Source organism: Xiphias gladius, chromosome 14, assembly GCF_016859285.1.
Source record: "Xiphias gladius isolate SHS-SW01 ecotype Sanya breed wild chromosome 14, ASM1685928v1, whole genome shotgun sequence".
Classification (NCBI taxonomy): Eukaryota; Metazoa; Chordata; class Actinopteri; order Istiophoriformes; family Xiphiidae; genus Xiphias; species Xiphias gladius.
In genome coordinates this window covers 21,471,828-21,491,213 of record NC_053413.1, presented here as the reverse complement: position 1 = coordinate 21,491,213, position 19,386 = coordinate 21,471,828, and the positions used below count along the sequence as shown (strand labels likewise).

The following is a 19,386-nucleotide window of genomic DNA, read 5'->3' as shown; positions in this document are numbered from 1 at the left end:
AAATACAGTACTGGAGTGAGTCTGGTTTAATTTACAATCTCATTTTACGATACCCCTATGTTGCGTGGGCTGTCCAAAAACTAGCAGATTCAAAAATTCCCGAGACTTAGCTCGAGAAAACAAAGTGATACACACGATAAAAAAAAAAAATCTATTTGAACATTTTTATGGCAGTTTTATACACCATGCCCATCACAGTTGTGGAAAAAAGGAGTCAAAGAAATGCATACAATCCACTGAGAGACGGAGGAGTAACAAAACAGCTTTATGTTGGAAGTAAGTCTGTTTACCAATGGTAAGGGTGATCAATATGCCTAACATTATGCTAACCCTGGTGCTTGTGTACCTCGTACTGAGTGATGATCCCGTAGGTCTGCGCTGGTTCTCTCCACTTCAGGATGATCTTCTCCTCATAGGCACTGCCCTGAATGGAATCCAGAGGGACAGCGCCTGGCACTGTGGGAAATGATCACACACACATTTGCTTCTCAAAAAGCTGGAGGCAGAGTGGTAACTTTCCAGGTAGAAATAAGTTTAGAAAAAGTCTAAACAGTAGGATTTCCTTGATACATATTGTTTTGATATTTTTTTTCCATCCGCTGTTTGTTAAGTTAAAATGTTGTCAGTAACAGGTGGATGAAAGCCATTTCTACTTAGAAACATTTGTCTTTATGCCTCTGTGCCGGCAAAAGCCGTGGCCAGAGGTATCGTGCTTTTTGGGTTGCCCGTCCGACCTAACAAAAAATATTTTCGGCCATATCATGAATTCGTATGCCAACTATGACAAAATTTCACACAAATGTCTAATAGGATAAAATGATGAAGTATAAAATTTTTATTATCCAAAAGGTCAAAGGTTAACTTCATTGTGACATCATAATGTTCGGCATATAAAGTTAATACCTTTTTTTTTTATTTATTCAAAGTCTTCAATACATATGAAATATATAGGTCTGGACAGACATGGTTGTAGACTACAACTTGACCGGTTGGCGGAGGCATACAACTGCGAGGCGGTAATTCTAATTCTATCTTTCTATTATGTTTTACCCAGCCCAGCACCTCGTGCTGATGTGTATAAATCAATCAATAAAAGAGCTTTTCAAGGACCTACAGTACACAATGACCGTGAGCCAAAGTCAAACACATCTTAATAGGAATCTGTGAAATTATTTAAAGCCATTGTTGCTAAAGAAACACGCCATGAAACATGTTTTACAGCAAAACTGAACACTTTTTTAACACAGATCAAAATTTGTTACAAAGATGAACTAGTAACCGCATGGGAATAATGGGAATCTTAATCTTTCCACAATGTTTACTTGTTCTGAGATACTGCCAAATAGATCTAGTCCTTTAACCCCTCATGCGAATTGCTTTCATTCTGTAAGTGAAACAGAATGATGTGGAGGTCTTTTTTTTTTTTTTTTTTCCAAGAGTTATCTTCAAGAATGCAACTACAGCTACACCCTGTCTATACACTTTTTCCCATGGGACCCTAAACACACAGATCCACAGACACACACACAGAAATACACTGCAGTCAGATAGTGAGAAACAGTTGCCACTTTCAAGTTTCCAACCAGAGATATCTGAGCCAGACATGACAAGACTCTCTTTTCGTCAGCTGAGCTTGTTTGTTATCTGGCGGCCGGGATTCCTTGAGACTTCTATAGAGTTCATTTCCTGTGTCTGCTGAGGCAACACAGAAGATCTTTCATCTTTGAAGGAGGTGAATACAACACAGCGGCCTGCTGTGTGACTTCTGTGCTCTACTGAAAAATATTTGGAAAATCCCAAACTTGCCCTTAGTGCAAGCTATTTATGATCAGGTGAGAATTATCCACCCAGATCTAAATGTTACAACTTTAATTTAAAAAATGAGTTTTTCTACTGTTTGAGAGTCTCCAAAAATAAGGCAAAAATGGTAAAAGAGGCACTTTTGGAAACAATCAAACAAAATGAAAAGTGAGCTTTTTTTTTATAGGCTCTTTGTTAATTGCTCATTTGATTTTGATGGCTTGATATTATCAACACTACATTATTACAAATCATTGATACATATTTCTATGAGCTTGATATCACCCTTTTGAATTCTAGTTTACACTTTATTTTAACCCCAAAATAAAAAAACCCACATTATAATGGGGATGTAATTAAATATAAATGCATTTGTCAAGTGTTCATTTGTTCAAGTGTTTGTGAAGGCTTTTCCATCATTGAATATTTTCAATAATGTAGTTTTAGTTTGGTTATTTGAATGTTGGGTTGAGTGGTTGTGTTTAACTTTTTTAATTAATTAGCTCTCCATACTTTTAAAAATATCAAATTTAAGATCACTGTACCTATACCTTGCGTCATATATCCAAGAGCTGTACACTTACCATCCTCATCAGTCTGAACTTCAAGCTCCATGCTCTCCTTGACCCCCTCTAGATTGCGCAGCACCAGCTTGACACTGAGGTTGGTGAAGGGCGTCAAGTTGTGGATGGTGTGCTGAGGATCGCGGCTCTGGACGTCATAACACACCTCCTCCCGGGTCTCCTCCTTGCCAGCCACCCTGAAGCGGTATTGGACGGTCAGGTTGTAGCTGTAGCAACGGGTCACATTGTAGCCCAGAGGCTCCCAGCGCACCGTCACCTGCTTGGATTGGATGTCCACCACTTCCAGCCTTCGTGGGCCGTGCATGGGCTCTGGTGGGATGGAAGGAGATAGGAGTGTGAGCATACCTCAAGATAATCCATTAGGCCATATGAAACGGCAGGTAGTACAAGACAGTTTCAATAAAAGCAAGCAAATTACTAAGGTCTATACCAGGGCACAGATAAAGCAGTGTTCCTTTGGGTCAAAAAAATCTACCACCAGATTTTTCATAACACTGGAGACCAGGTCAATACTTTTATTCGTGTTTAAATACTTTTTCCCCTGTTTGGAGTTCATATTTCCAGAAAATATTTTAAAATTTCAAAGCCCCAGCCTGATACTGAGCATTGCCACATCCCATCACCGTTGCTAACGCGGTCTTACAGCAGCTGCACACACCAAGACACCACAGGTCTGTTGGTGGGTACTCTCAGCAGGAGGTGTATCATCCCTTCAGAGCGTGCCATTCCTCTGCTCCTTCTACCTTGTCCTCTGCTTTTCCTCTCTCTTTTCCATATCGCCCAGTAGCGGTCACCTATTAGCACCACACTGATAGAGAGTCAACCAGCCTGTCAGTCCAGGCAGGACACAACCCCCACTGCCATCCTATCACCTCTAATCACATACATTGTGTCTTGCCTTTTCTCTTCTACTCTCTTCATTTTCTCACTCTCCTCCCTTCTACCTTCCCTCCCTCCATCTACTTTGCTCTCTGTTCCCCTTCTCTATTTCCTCTCTCTGTCCATCTCTTTTTCTGTGGCTCCTCCATTTCTATTTCCCTCGCTCTCTCTCTTTCTCCTCGTCTCCTCTCTCTGCTTTCCCTCTCTATTTTCCCCTCTTGCTCTCTCTCGCCTTCTCCTTTCCTACAGGAGGAAAGCAGCCCATGCACAAGGTAATGGGATCAATTTCCATTCCAGGTTAAATTCGCAGTCCATTTCTCTGGAACTTAACACTTTACCACCTATTAGGAAGAGCCAGGGCTCAATTTCCCCATTCCCCAGGAGACACAGTCCAGCAATTCAGAGGCAGCCACGGCAGCCATGTTTAACATTCTGGAAGTGCATGGGGAGACTGGACTTGGGTTCCAACATGCTGTTCATTTCTACAAACTGTGCAAAAGACATGACAAACAGGCGCAAATCTGAAAAAAAAGACTGTTGGCAACCTCTAATGTGATGCCCCTCAATTCATTTTTTTCATGTTCCTATGACCAGTGGACACCTACTGAAATATAAGGGCCAAATGATCAAGATTTATTGAGAATCCTGTCAAATTAACTTACACGAATATGAGATAAAATTCTTTGTGGTGCTACAGAAATGCTACAAGACAGAAATTAATGGTTTTCAGGAAATTAGGTCATGACGTGACATGACAGAAGCTTGTACACATTAGGAAGGATAATGTGAGAAGAAAAACAGCAAGAGAAAAAAAGGCTCCTGCTAGTTGAATGAAAGATGGAACACTAAGATTTCACAAGGAGAAACAACGGATGCAATCTCTCCTGCGCTTTCATAGAGCAGATGAAATAGCCCTAGAAGGGCCTGAAAGAGGCAGAGGAAGAGCTATTTAAGACAGATGGGGGCAGGGACAGCAAAGTGTAGCTTACAGTACATGAAAAATACACTATATGTCCGGAAAATGGAAAAACATCTTTCCTAAAGGAAAAAAATGGCAATTAGCTTCTGTTCAAGAAGGATTTGTCACTATAGGTCTATGGAATGTGCAACAAACCACCAAAATCCTTGACAGAGTATTCATTACAATCAGCTTTTACAAAAATTTAAACAATAGCTGAAGAAAATATGTTTTTTCAATGACCTAGAGGTTATAAAGACCTGGTGGATAAACAACACATGGATAAATGTAATAATTCACAAAGTAGTCCTCTATTTTAACCAAGTTTAATCAGACCAAAAAAAGAGATTCTAACACAGAACAGCAGAGAATTGGCAAAGGAAAACAGGCCTTTTCAAATCAGTAGCAATGTTGGGAAAGCCATCCAGAAAATAGAAGTTTAAACCCCTTTATTTGCGGAACTATCTTTTGGCCGCACTCAGTAGGCAACGGTTACACTAAAAGCACAGAGAATTGTAGGGTGGCCAGGCAAAGAAATCAAATTACACCAGATGCTCTCAAAGTGACAAATGCACCAAAGTGTGAATCTCAAGCAGACGCGCACGAGCAGCTAGGAGGGAAGTCTCATTTCTGGAGCATTCGAGGAGATCTTCACACTCACATCTTTGTGGAGCATCACAGATCCACGGACCTGCAGGTCCACTGCACCCTAATTCTGGCCAATGGAGAGATGCCAACAAGAATGGGTAGCACTTGTGGACAGTGCCAATTGAATTCAATAAGAATTCATATTTAAATTTAAATGTGTCTTTCACTGGCATGTGGTGAGAACGTTAGACATATTTTTGCTAGTATACCTACAGTAATAGTATGAGTACATAAAGGAATATCAGCTATTTAGTAAACAGCTTTCATGACTATTATTTAGCCTCTCCCTAGAGTTTTGTTGAGAAAAGGCTAATTGTTTGTTGCCCCATTGGCTCCCTGTGGTTCAAATGCCAGCTGTCTGAGGGAGGCAGTAAAATGTGAGGATCTGTGGCGGATGCGCAATCACAACTTGTACCCCATGACTCAGAATGACATCATCTGTTTGCATGAAAAACAAGGTGCCTCATCCATTTCAGACACTTGTCATGGTTGACTTTGAAGAGGAAAGAGAAAAAGAAAAAAAAGCCCTGCACCATGCTCCCCCACTTTATCTGAAATGAACTGGTTGTGCTGAATGGCCGATATCCTTTAAAAATCCTTCCGCGCATAGATGGAGGGTATGCAGCCATTTTCATATCGGACCATAGGCTGGCCCATGAATGACAGCTGATGAGATGAGCCTATTACCCCGGTCTACTGTGACTGCTAGTTATGTTCTATTGACCGAGCAGTAAGAGGCTCAGTATCAAGAGCACAAGCCCAAATCACAACGAGGAATTACAGGGCTATCTCTTGAAAATCCATGCCATTTGTTTTTTACAATTCTCACAAGCTATCACGCACTGAGGGCGACATTGGGGTGAAAGTACTGAAAATATGACTCTAATATCTCTCCAGTATGGCAGATATTTCTAGTGGAATAGAGTTATAATAATGGCTATGAAAGCATCCCTTGGAGCAGGAAATTACTGAGGTCTATCTTACGCCAGGGCGCACAAAAATGAGCTCCAGTGAGAGCCAGATTGGTATTCCAAGCAGTGGACAAATTATCACCTGCCCCACACTCGCCGATGTAATTGAATAATTTGAATTTGACATTTACATTGAACTATTAGTGATTTTTTGTCATTACAGCATGACATTTAAATAATGTTTTTAGAAATTATCAGCACATTGTTGCCTCTTGTTAATTTGAATGGGCCCTGCATGCATGCCACTGCAGCTGAAGTGATAAGATGATTTCCCAAAACATGAAACAAAAACAACAAATAACCGCATATTGCAGCCGTCTGTCCTAGAGGGGGCTTCAAATGCTGCACTTAGCCCCTGGGTAGAGCGAGACATTAGTCCTGGATGAAAGGCAACAAATTGGGCATGTCCGCACCACAGCCACTTTGCTTTGAGACAAGTGTGTTGCATGTATGTGTATATAAGAGGGACAATTTGTGTTTTCTAGCGTGTTTGCGGTGTTTTGCTAGTAAAGGAGTGTCCATACGCGTGCACAGCAGCACGTCTGGTTCAGCAGCATCTCACTGGCTATATGTACAGAAGAACGATTTATTTATCAGATCTTCCTCAGGCTTCGCAGCGTACGAGTCCTTCGGAAAGCCGGGGTCTTTATCAGATCCACATCGAATAAGAGCAGAAAAGCCTGGTGCTGGCATAGACTTCCATCTCCCTGCTCAGCAAACAAAACCAGGATTGTGGGGTGGGTGGTGGGGGGGGGGGGACTACTTCCCCAATGATTAGAAACCTCCAGCAAGTCAATGTGTCTCCTGAGCCCATTCGCTATCTCATCAGGATGAAACGGCACTCAGGTTGAGAAGAAGGAAGAGGGAGCCTTGTTGTTTGGAGATGAAAGAAGAGAAATGCCTGGACTTTCACAGGATGGCATGTAGACTGCCGGATTCCTTGCTGGACAATGTCAGCCAGAGCTTGTCACACAGGCGCCTTTTTCGAATACAGTACTGCAACAACACAGCAACGGCCAAGATTAAATCCTGGTCGGAGGCCTGTTTTCATCTAAAGTGTTCCATTCTAGGCAGTGAGGCCTGGGATTGCCGTCAGTTATCTCTTCATTGCTGTGTGTTTTTCACTCTGTTCTGTTTGAGCTGGGCGGGCTGGGAGGAGAGCGCATTTGTTTCCCTCTTTCTATTACATCTCAGTGATAGCACTGAGGCCATTGAGGTAATGACATGGGTTTTACACTTAGGAAATCATTTTCATATCCCGCAGAAGCAAGCTGTAATGATAGCTTTTGATAACCGACAATCAAAGCCCCATCACCCTCCTAGAGTGCTCCTCTTTGCAATGCTCCAGAGGAAGAGAAAGAGAGGTGGGAGGGGGTTAACAGGGAGAGGTGGAGGGAGTCATGTGTGGGTGAGTGGTGGTGGTGGTGGGGGGGGGTCGAAGAAAGAGCGATGAGACACAAGAGGGGGAGGGTGGAAGTGCCAAAGTTTTTGTTGCCATCAAATGTAACATGTCAAACCAGGCCACAGGGGTTGACGTGTGTACACATGATATAATTGATAGCACTTAAAATGCACTGTACATGGACCTCTTGTGTTCCAGCATCACCCTTTTAACCCATTACAAAGTCAGAGACAAATGCCCACAGGCTCAGCACACACAGACACACAGGCACTTTGCCCATACACCTTGGAGGTGTGGATAATCACAAGGATTTATTGAATGGTGGTGGTCATCCTCACTCCATCAAGTCGTTCTTTATAGGCCTCGTGATAAATGGGACTGCCATGATGGCGGAGGATGAGGGGCGGAGGGCCCTACAATGTGCAGGATCGAATTGAAGCCAAAGAATGAGCCCCAGTGCTGGACCAGGCTGGGCTGCCACCTTGTCCGATGAACCCCCTGAAGCTGTAGGGGTGGAGATGAATGGGTGGAATTCCTTCCTTCTCACAGCACCGAATAGGAAAGTAGAGTGAAAGCGTAAGAGTGAAAGTAAGGCACACTTGAGTGCCTATTTTGCTTCATCTCTAAATGGGTTTATGAACATCTATGCTCAGAGGAGATGGGGGAAATGTTTATTAATCTAAAGAATAACAGCAGATTACAGCAGTAATACTGTTTGTGTTTTCCCGTTTGACTGATTTGTGACACTGAGAATAAGGGGTGCAGTTTTTTACAGAAAACAGGCAAAACGGGGCATCATGGCGGCCTAGGGGTTTAAGGTGGTGTCCATGTATCTGGTTTGAGTCCGGCTGGGGATCTTTATTGCATTTCTTGCCCCTGTCAGATGTAAATATCCAATAAAGGAAAGAGTATCTGCCCAAATATATACTTACTAAAATGTGCTGGATCCGGTGGTAGAGGTTAATACACACTAACTTTAGTAGGTACTGCTTTCTGCCTTTGTATGACAGCATGGAAGCACATCACTCACCAGGAATTCATGCACTAGCATGCCTGATAATCTAAATATATTGTATATTTGCATGGAATCAGTAATTTCATGAATTAATAATGGTTACTTACTTCTAAAATGTTTTGTAATATACTAGGCATTGAAGTAGTTTAAAGCCCACTAAAGCTATGCTAAATTCTACAGTTTATTCATGAGATGAAATAAGTACTATGCTGCAGAGAACAGTTGTGAAGCACTTGAGGTGATATTGCCATCGCTAAAGACTTTTTTACAAGAAGCAAATAACCTCTTTTCACTCCGCTTCAAATACCAAGCACCTGCAATTGCAAGTCATAAAACGTTGCACTTGTTTGTTGCAGCATCAAAAAAAAAAATCTAAAAAAAAATGGAAAAGGAATTATTAAATCAATAAATAACAGGGTATAAAATGTCAGTAGGTAGTCTTTGCTATCACCGACCATTTAAAGCGATTAATAGAAGAAACCTAGTCAGTGTATCTCAAGGGCAAAAGGTGAAGGGAAGTCTACTGACCAGATGAAAACAAATGGGCAGCCAGTTGATGGGAAGAGCAGAGCCAGGGGAAGTGGAACTGGTTAAATCAATCTTTCATTTTGTTTCCACCAATATGCTGTGTGGTGATTGGGGTCAGAGTGGCAGGTAGAATGACCCCTTCATCCTCCATCTGTCTTAACACATATACATGCCCACACACCCATCTCTACTGTCAGACCAGGCTTTGTCTTTTATGTTCGGGCTCTTGGGGAAGATGCCTGTAGTTAGGGCTTACAAACGGGAAAAACACAAGCCCTCATTTACCGATGAGGACGCAATCTCTACAGGAGCAGTGGGAGGCTACCAAGGTGATTCTTCAACTTCAACTCTCCCCAGATGGCCCGTGTGGTATTGTCATTTGTTGCCAAAAAGCTGCATGTGTCACATTCAACTCAGGGTGTTACCTAGAGTGTAAATCAAAGTGAAGCGCTTGACTTTGTGAAATGGTTGTTGTATTTCCTGAGCCACCTACTTAGGAGATATATGAGATCTAACATCTAGCTATCTAGGTGGGGGAATACAGGGAATCAATCGCAGTCTTCCTGACATTCCTGTCCTTTAGCTGAGGAGGAGATGCAGAAATGTTCTTGAGTTAGAGTTATACAACCCGACTGAATGAGTGCTTCCTGGATGCCTAGCGAGGGGAATGGGACATCTATAATTCAGCAAAAGGATGGAGAAAATCTGTGACAAAAATTACAGCAGATATACCATGAATAATTAATCATGGAGAATAGAAACATTTAAAGACCTTGAGAAGTATTTCAGTTCAAATTTAAAAAACAGCAGAAAAAAAGGATCTTGCCAAGCCTGACTAAACTACCGCTATTTATCATTCTCTTGGGGATTAAGAGTTGAGGATACAAACAACCTTAGTGATAACTGTTTGTGAGGAGCTGAAGAGGCAGCTCTAGAATAACAAGAGACTAAGTTTATGAGGATGTCACCAGAGTATTGTTTGTGCACATCTGTTCTCAGAGTCTCAATTCCTTCATGTTTAGGGAATAGATAGATGGAGTGATGGAGATGTGGGAAATAATAATAATGAAACAGCTATAAATGTAGAGTCTCTCTTACTCACTCCATCTTCTTCCTTTCCAACAGCACTTGTTTGAAGTCGTGTCCTTGAAAAGAACACAATTTGCCTTTTGCGGAGCCAACATCATTAGAACACAATTCGCCATTCTACTTCCAGTTCCCTGTGATAAAAAGACTTTTATTGTGGTCCTCCTATAACCTTCCCTGCACACCACAAACTCAATCTACCCTGTTTTCTCTGACTGACAATAGAACACAAATTCAATGGGCCACAAACCAAGGCTTTTCATTTGCTTCACCACGAGCAATATATAAATCCTATAGGTCACATGACTGTCAGCCATTGTGGGTGACAAACAGGACCAATGTTATCTGAGATGGTGAGGTGAAGAGGTGAAGTTCTATTCATGCCTCGAGGCAACAATAAAATTAATTAAGACACATCAGACCTAGCAAACAATTTCCTTTCCTTTTAGACCCAGAGAGACAGATCAGTTCAATCTCAGCCCATCATAAAGGGTTAGACCTAACTGAGGCAATTTGCCCTGTAGAAGCCATAAAGGGGGAAAAAAAAAAAAACTGTCATAGCTGAAAGATCATCATTCTTCCCATTGTTAACAAAATGTTAAGGCTTGGTGAGATAAGAATTAGAGAGGCAAAATACCATATACTGACACACGTCATGCGCCCGTAAAATAATGTAAACTGATGGAGCTTACCTGGTTAGCGGGGCTAACAATTTCTGTCCTATTTCTGTCCTTCGATGCAGCTATGCGGCATCCTTCCTACTTTACTTCTTTTATTAACTCTACTGTTTCAGCATATATACACCACAATATCACTGATCAATTCTTTCTGAATGAAAGTTCAATCACACCCTTGGCCTTCACAACATCTGTACACTGGAGAGTCTCGTTATTTTGTAAATTCATTAAAGTGAAATTTGACGTGAATTTAACAGAGCCGGTCAGAGCTTGCACCAAAACCAGACACAAGTTCTTCAAAGTGAAAAAGAATAGATTGCAAACTTTATGCAAGTGGTACCGAGCCCTAACTGTTCTTAAGTGAGGTCCTTTTTCCTGTCTATCAAAGTGAAAGATTTCTTGACAAATTAAGAATACATTGGAAAAAGGGCCTTTATACCGCAGATTGTACTTTTCCAAGCCCTCTTTGACAGCTGAACAATGGCAAAAAAAAAGGAAAGACATTAAGTTACGTAAATCAGTCTTATTATTCATTACTTTGTAAGGTTTTAAAAGAAAAGATGATGAAAGAAAATATAAATTTTTTAGTAAATGGCATCAAAAGACAGTTAACTATACAGCTTATATAATCTTTATTATGTGCATGATGCTCATGTATCAGCGTAACATTTTTTCTAGTGTTTGTGTGTGATTTACACATTTTTCAAGGTCTGGCACTAATGGTATTCTTCAGATAAAATTTCTACGGATAATACACATCTACACAGGAGCAACGCTTTTTATAATATAGTTAATGTATCTTGTTCTTTTTAGAATAATGCACCATGACTGCACTCCTCAGTCCTTATGCAATTCAACCCATATGTATTTGTTCAAGTGCCACTATGTGGAGAAGAATGCTTTAAACGATAATTTTAGCCATGGTGACTATCACACCTTTTTTCCAAAGCTACCCTAAATATTTGGAATTTAGTCTGACACAGACCAGAAAACGATACTCATACAAAGAGATTCTAGCCACAAAAGTACAGCTGAGTGCTCAAAACAAACCCACGACCAGGAGAAAATAATCAAATACGAGCAAGTACCTTTTATTTGTCGAGTACATAATTCAAAAATGTAATAAGAAATAGGACTTTCCATGTGGTCATTTTATATAAACTATTTATTCATTGAAGTTACAGAAAATGTGCTACATTGTGATGTGTATCGTTATCTGGGTATGAAATGACCTAGAGTATATTGTAATATGAGATTCTGATCATATCACACAGCCCTAATATTGACTACATAGTGTACAGTCAAAAAAAAATGATATTAATGCGGAGAAAATGAACAAATTTTTCTGATAATTCAAGTGTAGAGGAATATCTACAATGGGAAGGGACATACTGAAAATTGGGTTTAACATTCACTATAGCAATATTCACACTTGTCCCTAAAGGTGTTATGTCCGTGCACCAATGTCACTGAGACAAATGATTGTACTTGGTAAATAAAGTCAATCTACCACCACTACCTTTTCCATGTTGCCAGACACTGGTGTCGTTGTTATATGCATCAAAACAGACCTGGTCTTTCTCAAATTAACCAGGAGGCTAAATGCAAATAACCAACCTTGGTGTCGATGAACATAATTGCACAGTTCCTCCCAACTTGTCCACTGTTATAAACAACTGTTTAAATGAGGGCTGATCCCTGATTAACGCTGATTCCCTTGTGTTTAATAGCACTCGGTGCAACAGTAAAGTAAAACCAAACAGATGAGACTACTCCCACGTGGTACAGGCTGCAGATGGAGACAACTTATAAACGGAGATGTGGAGTTGGCAGAGGCTGGAGTCTGAGCAGGTGTTTGGACCCAGCATGGACGTCATGTACTGCCATTTGTAAAGCGCCTGAAAGCCAGTGGGACAGCAAAGGCCATAGGGTAGAGATGAGGCACACAGGACAGCCTGCTCTTCTACCATGGAAACTAGTACGAAATTATCTCTGCTGCATCACAAACAAGTGCAGTGTGGAAAAATATCATGTACAGACCTTACTCTGACTCCGTCAACTTCAAATGACTTTAAAACAAACAGAGTTGATTGATTTAGACATTGTGCAAGTGACAAAAGTATCCGTCATCCCCGGATGTGGGCTGAATAGACAACTTTGAGAATACCTGTTCTATTGGAGTAAAAAAATGCTCCAAATATGTGCCTTAGATAGAGCGTTGCTGCGCCAAAACCACATTCAATTGGTCTATGATTGTTTTAATCCAAGCAGATTAAAATGTGAAGATTGAAAAGCTCCAACAAATACTTTTCCACACAGATCTGAAGTACAACTCAGTCCTCTAGAGAGGAGTAGTTGTTTAAGGTTTTCCTATCTGCCTTCCTAGTGTGGGCTGGAAATGGTTTCTCTGTGTGAGATGGACTCTCAGTAGTGTTGCTGAAATGCAGTGCACCCTGCTGCGATCCTAGGGCACTACCTGATAATACAGTGTCTTCCTTCAAGTAGCACTTACCAAGCGTGGAGGACTCTGAAGTGGTAAACAACTTCATACAGTCACAAATTTCACATTGAAGGGGAACGCAGTTACCGAATGATTTTCTCTTTTAGCTCAAAAATGTTTGGCAAGTAATTTTGGTCAGTAAGAAAAGAGGCAAATAACAAATTGTAACAAGTTGAGAAATTCAACATCGACACTCCAACGACGTGAGGATATGCAAAAGCAAAATGTTGTTTGAATCATTCTGCAAACCCTTGAATCCCACAAATAACCCCCGAAAGCAATCACAGAGCCTTGGATAAGACATTCTTTTGATGTTCACTAGGAAAGTAATGAAAGTACTGCATGGGGAAGAAAACGTTTCAAGGCTACCCCTTTCTTCCTCATGCTTCTGAATTGAATTGCTGGCGTCCTTGCATTATATTCCCCATTTTACACATTTTACAGAAGATTGAATTAAAACATCCTTTGTCATCAGAAACATTGCTCAGTTTACGAGGTGACCAAGGCATGGCTATGAATAATTATGTGAGAGACAGGGCTCTAAAGTGGCCACAGATTTTCATTAGCGCCTCCAGACAGCAGTGCAGGGAGAGGGGGAGCGAGTCTCCGGGCCTGTCTGTATCAACAGTGATGTATCACACAGCCCTGTGAGACTTAACCGTTCAATTAGGAGCTCTGCTGAGGCCCAGCCTGACAGTGGGAAAGACCAGCAGAGAGCCTGACAAGATCAAGAGCTACCTCCTCAAACACACTTCAGGAGCCAGGGCCATCAATCTCCCCAACTGTGACCGGCAGGGTGGCCAAGGGGCAGGACCCCTACAGAGGCTGGGCCCGGCTCAGAAGGCTGCACAAGTAGGGCCATTCATCCCTATCAGCCAGACTAAAAATGAATAAGCTCGTGACCTTCATAGTGAGAAGAGGGGGTTACACCCTGGGCAGGCAGGGGAGAAAAATCTCATTTTCATAAGTATTTCTCTGGACAGCAAACAGCATTAGCATGGGAAACTGCTGAGGCTAGGTTTGTTTTGTTCCCCAAGTTGGCATCCAAATACAGCATGGGAATTTAGCTGGTTAATGTTGTGAAAAGGGCAATTTGTACAATATCATCAGGCATTCTCAAAGTGTTTATGTACATGTTTGAGTTTGAATGCCCACAGTACAACAGCAAAATAATAATCCAAATTTAAGGTGGCACTCTTCTTCACATGATATCAATCTGCGTTGCTGTAGATTAGGAAGCTTGCCGGGCATTTCGAATGAAAATTAGCCATGTGGCGGGGCAGCTTTCAGCTCTGCGCATGTTGCTAACTATAAATCATTTCAATTACTGTGACACACAGCTGTTCCAAATAGCAAGAGAAGTTAAGAGTTAACCTTGTTATTTTTACATTGGTTCAGGTTTTATCTGTTTTTCTGTTACATGTAATGCTTAAAAGTATGCATAGCTCTAATTGTTCCAGGTGTTGCTGTAGAATACATTACTTAGAAAAAAGACAATTTTTGTCCATGTGTCAACAATCTTAATGAAGATCTATAGATGGAAACAATGGAAGCATAGAGGGCTTTGTCTACTATAGAAAAATAATTACCTAAGTAAACTGGCAATGATATATGTCGGGCAGTTGCAAGCTGCAGTTATTTGCATCACATGTAATGAGGCTTTAGAGAAAACACAATGGAGCTTTACCAACAATGGAGCCCAGATGGCTATTAATTGTATACAGGGGGTTGATTTGAAAAATAGGAGTCTTTTTGAAATGTTTTTTTTTTTTGTAAAAGAAAATTAGGAGTGGTGCAAACTCAAATACAACAAGCCAACGGCAATAGTAATAAAATAATTTTTAAAATGCTGAATGAATAGCCTGCTTGAACTGCTTTGACCTCTCTTTCCATGTGATTGTTCTAAATTTCAGTATCTCTGTCTCTATTAAAGTTGGGTATTTTGTTCTCTGTTGTATCAGTCATTGTTGCACATAGGAACTGTGCAACGTGCTGACGACGTGTAAGTGAATCTCGTTTTTCAGCTGTTAGCTCTGGTAGCTTTAACAGAGATGTGATCTTTATTTCTAGATGCAAAGCACCTGATGACACTACATTGTAGCTCACTTACATATTCATTCATTCACGTCGAATAAGACGGGGGATTCAGTTAGGCCGATTATACACGTGCCAACCCAGTGGTATGTCAATGTTGCAAACTGCAGGTAAAGTAAACACTGCATTTTTAACAGTTGCGCTACCTGCAGGAAATTGTTATTAAAATTGGAGCATTTTCCTCTTCCATAGCAGCCGTTTTTTCTTTGTATTTTTCAGATGCATTATTTACGTGTCCTTTTTGTTTTCAATTATATCTAATAGAGGCTTCCTCTACAGTCATGGCATTTCCTTTTTTTTTTTTTTTAGAAAAGGCAGAATAAACTTTGCATAACTTTAGATGCTTTTCAGAGTACAAGGTTTCTGTGCTTTCAAGTGTAGCTCCAACTTAAAAAGACACTTCTCTCCTCACAGTACATTTCACTTTTGAATATGAATGGATGAATTTCAAGTTGTAGTTCACTTAGAAAGCTGGGAGAAAATCTGTTTGTGATATTTAAGTTTGTTCTAGATTCTGTATTTATTTATATTACACAACATTCACAACCACTAAAACATAATGTATGAACTGATTTTTAAGCCTGTTCATGTGACTCTATAAAACTGCATAATGTATCATTCCCCTAAAATCCCAGTGGTGCTCTTTAAGTAATGGTTTTTTGGCCTCACCAGCACATTTGGTCCTGGCCCTCAGTGGGGGTCCTGGTGCTCCTGTGCCTCCCTCCAGAGGTCTGGTCAGCAGAACACTGATCTCATATTCTGTGTCTGGGTCCAGGTGGCCAATCTTGTGTGTGGTCTTGTCTACGGGCTGCAGGTCATACATGGTGCCAGACACTGTGCGGTACTCCACCTCTCTGTCGATAATTGGGCCGTCCCCATTGATGGAGTTGGCGTTCAACTGGATCCAAAGATAGGTGGCACCAACAGCAGTCAGCTGGGGTGGTGCAATAGGCACCGGGGGCTCTAGGGAAACAAAAAGTTTTTGATGGATGTTAGATAACCACACTATAATGGTGAAATGGTGGAAAGTCTTCACAATACAGAAAACAATTTGTATCTTTAATTTGTGTAAAAAGCACCGACATTCTCACGAAATAACTGTAGATAAATGCTCATACCAACCAAAATGATGCAATCAATTTGTTCTTTTAAACAATCAACCACATCAAAGTCCTCTTGCAGAACACAAGGAGTATCTTCATGTTTTCTAATCAACAAGGTATTTACGGAGACAATCAATAGTTCCAGCTTGGTGAATGGAATATCTTATGATTGGTAGTACACTGAGTCATGTAATCACGCACATTTTGAAAGTGACGGCAACTTCTAACAGAGGTATAAATGAAGTCACAGAGACCTTGGCAAATGCTGCTTCCATTGAATACGTATTGATTTCAATTAGAGGCCTTCTATGGAAAACCCTCTGGTAACTGACAGCGACTGTAATAGTCATCTCTCTATTCTGAATGAGGAGCTGGGTTAATCTCTCAACTCAGGACAGTTGTGGAATTTAGTAATTGTATTTAAAACTAAAAAGAACTGGTGGGAAAGCCTAAAACATACATTGTCTACTATACCATAGTGGACGATGTAGTCTCCTACGATAGGTAGATAGATAGATAGAGAGAAGGACAAACAGACAGACATTCCTTCCTCAGAAAGTAGAGTCTGCTCATCCCCCAATTACTTTCGTTGCCATGTGTGGATATTGTAACAACCAATTAACCATTTGTGGCAGTGAATGGTTTACAAATATGCTCAGTATGAATGTTCTGTCTGACTTGATGAAAAACTTAATCCAGGCAGCACTGATATTTGCTCAAAACACAACTGCTAATACAAAATAGCTGCATATATATGTCTGTGGAGATTCTCAGTCATCCAGGTCACTGACTAGTGTGGTGATCCTGGCATAGTAGTCCGCTGTGTTTAGGACCACTGTGCACCATCCTTTATCAGCCGGTAGGGTGGTCGTGTTTTGGTCCTTTCTCAATTACATCACAGCCTGCCTTTCCCGGATTGTGAGGTTGGAATGGGGTCTTTCTCTGATTGGGTAAGTTCCCAGTCTGACAGGTTCCCCTCCCATCTATCATATGTTTCATCCTGTGTGGAATTATCTTTCTTTTGCCTCCAGGTAAGTTCTTACTTTTAGTTATTTTCTATGTTTAGTTAAGTTGTTTTTTCCTAGTGTTGCTGGCTCGTGACGAAGGTTTGGAATTTCTGTGTCTGTCTTCCCTTGCTCTTGGGGTCTTGAGATAGTTGTGCCTTCTCAATGATATCAGTGACTTTCTCCAAGACTGCACTGGGCATATGAGATGTCAATTTCTGGAGTAAACCGTCAGCCTTTTCCTTCAAAACCTTCAGCGGTGAAATGGGCCTGTCTCAGTCTCTCATTCAGTAGCTGGTTCTGCACCTCCTCTAGGATCATTTCAGCGCTGTGACCTTTCACCGTGAAACCTAGACGTAGGCCATTTGGTATGAGTCTGTGTTTTCGGCATCTCAGGTTGAATCATAGGTGGTTTGTGTTGTCTGCACTTTTCCTGGCTGTCCTTTCATGCCCCCGTACCATTCTGAGGGTGTTCATCCCAAAATGCATAGCAAGATGTCTATGGAGATTCTCACTCATCTGGGTCATGGGTATCAAAAAAGGGAATCAAGTGCAATTGGACTTGGTTGTAAATACTTGAACTGCTTCTTCTTGGACGACATATAAATGGTATTTTGTAAGATAAAGTTTGTGTGTGTATGCTCTGTACCTGTTGCTGGTTTTGGATGTGCAAGTTCCACTTCCTTTGGAGGAACAAAATCATTCTATGTACACTAAACTAACTGATCTGAAGTGCAGTTAAAGAGACCTGTTCAACACTGATGGAAGAAGTATTCAGATCCTTTACTTAGGTAAAAGTATCAATATCACAGTGTACACATACTCCATTATAAGTACGTTCTGCATTAAAAAAAATAGTACTCAAGTAAAAGTATGTATTATCAATATTATAAGCTTGTAAAAGTACTCAATGCAGAAAAATTGCCCCTGTAAGTGTTATACTATTATATGTGAGAATTTAAGATATATATTACTTATATATTAACATGTAAGCAGTATTTCCATCTTTTAGCTTGCTGAGGTGAAAGCTAATTCTGACTATTTTATATACTGCTAGGTTGCTATGCATCATACCCTATAAGCCCATTATATTTAAAACTTTATTTTTTAAAGTAATTGGTAACTATGGCTTTAGAGGAGTACAATGCTTCCCAATGTTTCCCTCTAAGCTGAAGTGCAGTAGAAGTGAGAACAGTACTTGAGTAAATGTACTTAGTTACATTCCACTACTGCTGTTAAAAAGCACGGGAAGAATAGACAGTGAGTAAAATTTTAAGGCAAATAATTGCACTTGCTCAGATTCAAAATTTCCCCCCCCTCCACATTATTGTCACAATATTTTAATATATATTGTTAGATGGCAACTGAGAAATTTTATTTTAATATCAAACTCCTAGTACTTGCACACTCGATAGGGCCAACAGTGTGGGGGTGGCATCATCTGTGTAGCAAGCTTTGTGTCAACCAGACTCATTGTAAAAGTGTTTTGCAGTGTTTATAAATAAGAGACATTTCTGCTGGTTCTACTTTACAAATATTTAATGAAAGTAGGGTTCTTTTTTCCCTCCGAAATGAAAAGCATAACAATAGGAATTAATCTGTTTCTGGGCCCTTTTAACCTTTAGTGTGTCTGTTTGGATTTTTCTGAAAAACATTTTCAAGTTCTTCTTCTTCAGTACAAGTTTGTCTCTTTCAGACAAATGTGGTGTTCAATGACATCCTTGAGGCTGACCCTTTTTTTCTGTTATGTCACTAATATTTGTCCAATCTTCCTTCAACTTTGTGCCATTTCTGCTTCTTAGGCTTCTCGACATGTCATACAAGTAATTTCAACTGTGGGACTTTTCAGAATTGCATTATTATATAACCTGGTAAGGGGACAATGCAGTAACACTTGAGAGGGTGCCAATGGAAACTTCTGTAGTCTGTATCAATGGTTTTTATACTGTTGTGTTCACCGTTTTCAATCCACCTTTTACAAAAATGCATATAAAAGGGACACAATGACTTTACGAACATGCAAAGTCTCCATTCAGTATTTAAGTAACACAAAGATTTTTACTCTTTTATTCATTCCATTTTCTGTTTTGTTCCTTTATATAGGGACAACAAAACAAGTCCTCCTCCACTATCTCAC

The 19,386-nt window shown here is 40.5% G+C and overlaps 1 protein-coding gene across 3 annotated transcripts in view; it reads right to left on the bottom strand.

The window, feature by feature from the left end:
* Window positions 1-19,386, bottom strand: part of LOC120798810 (receptor-type tyrosine-protein phosphatase mu-like) — a 167,763-nt gene that overhangs the window by 69,675 nt on the left and 78,702 nt on the right. For all 3 annotated transcript variants that reach the window (XM_040143474.1, XM_040143472.1, XM_040143473.1), the window contains 3 exons: window positions 15,812-16,105; window positions 2,385-2,693; window positions 347-456 (listed from right to left, as the gene is read on the bottom strand). In XM_040143474.1, the coding sequence (XP_039999408.1) occupies window positions 347-456; window positions 2,385-2,693; window positions 15,812-16,105 (713 nt within the window). The remainder of the gene's footprint in view (window positions 1-346; window positions 457-2,384; window positions 2,694-15,811; window positions 16,106-19,386) is intronic.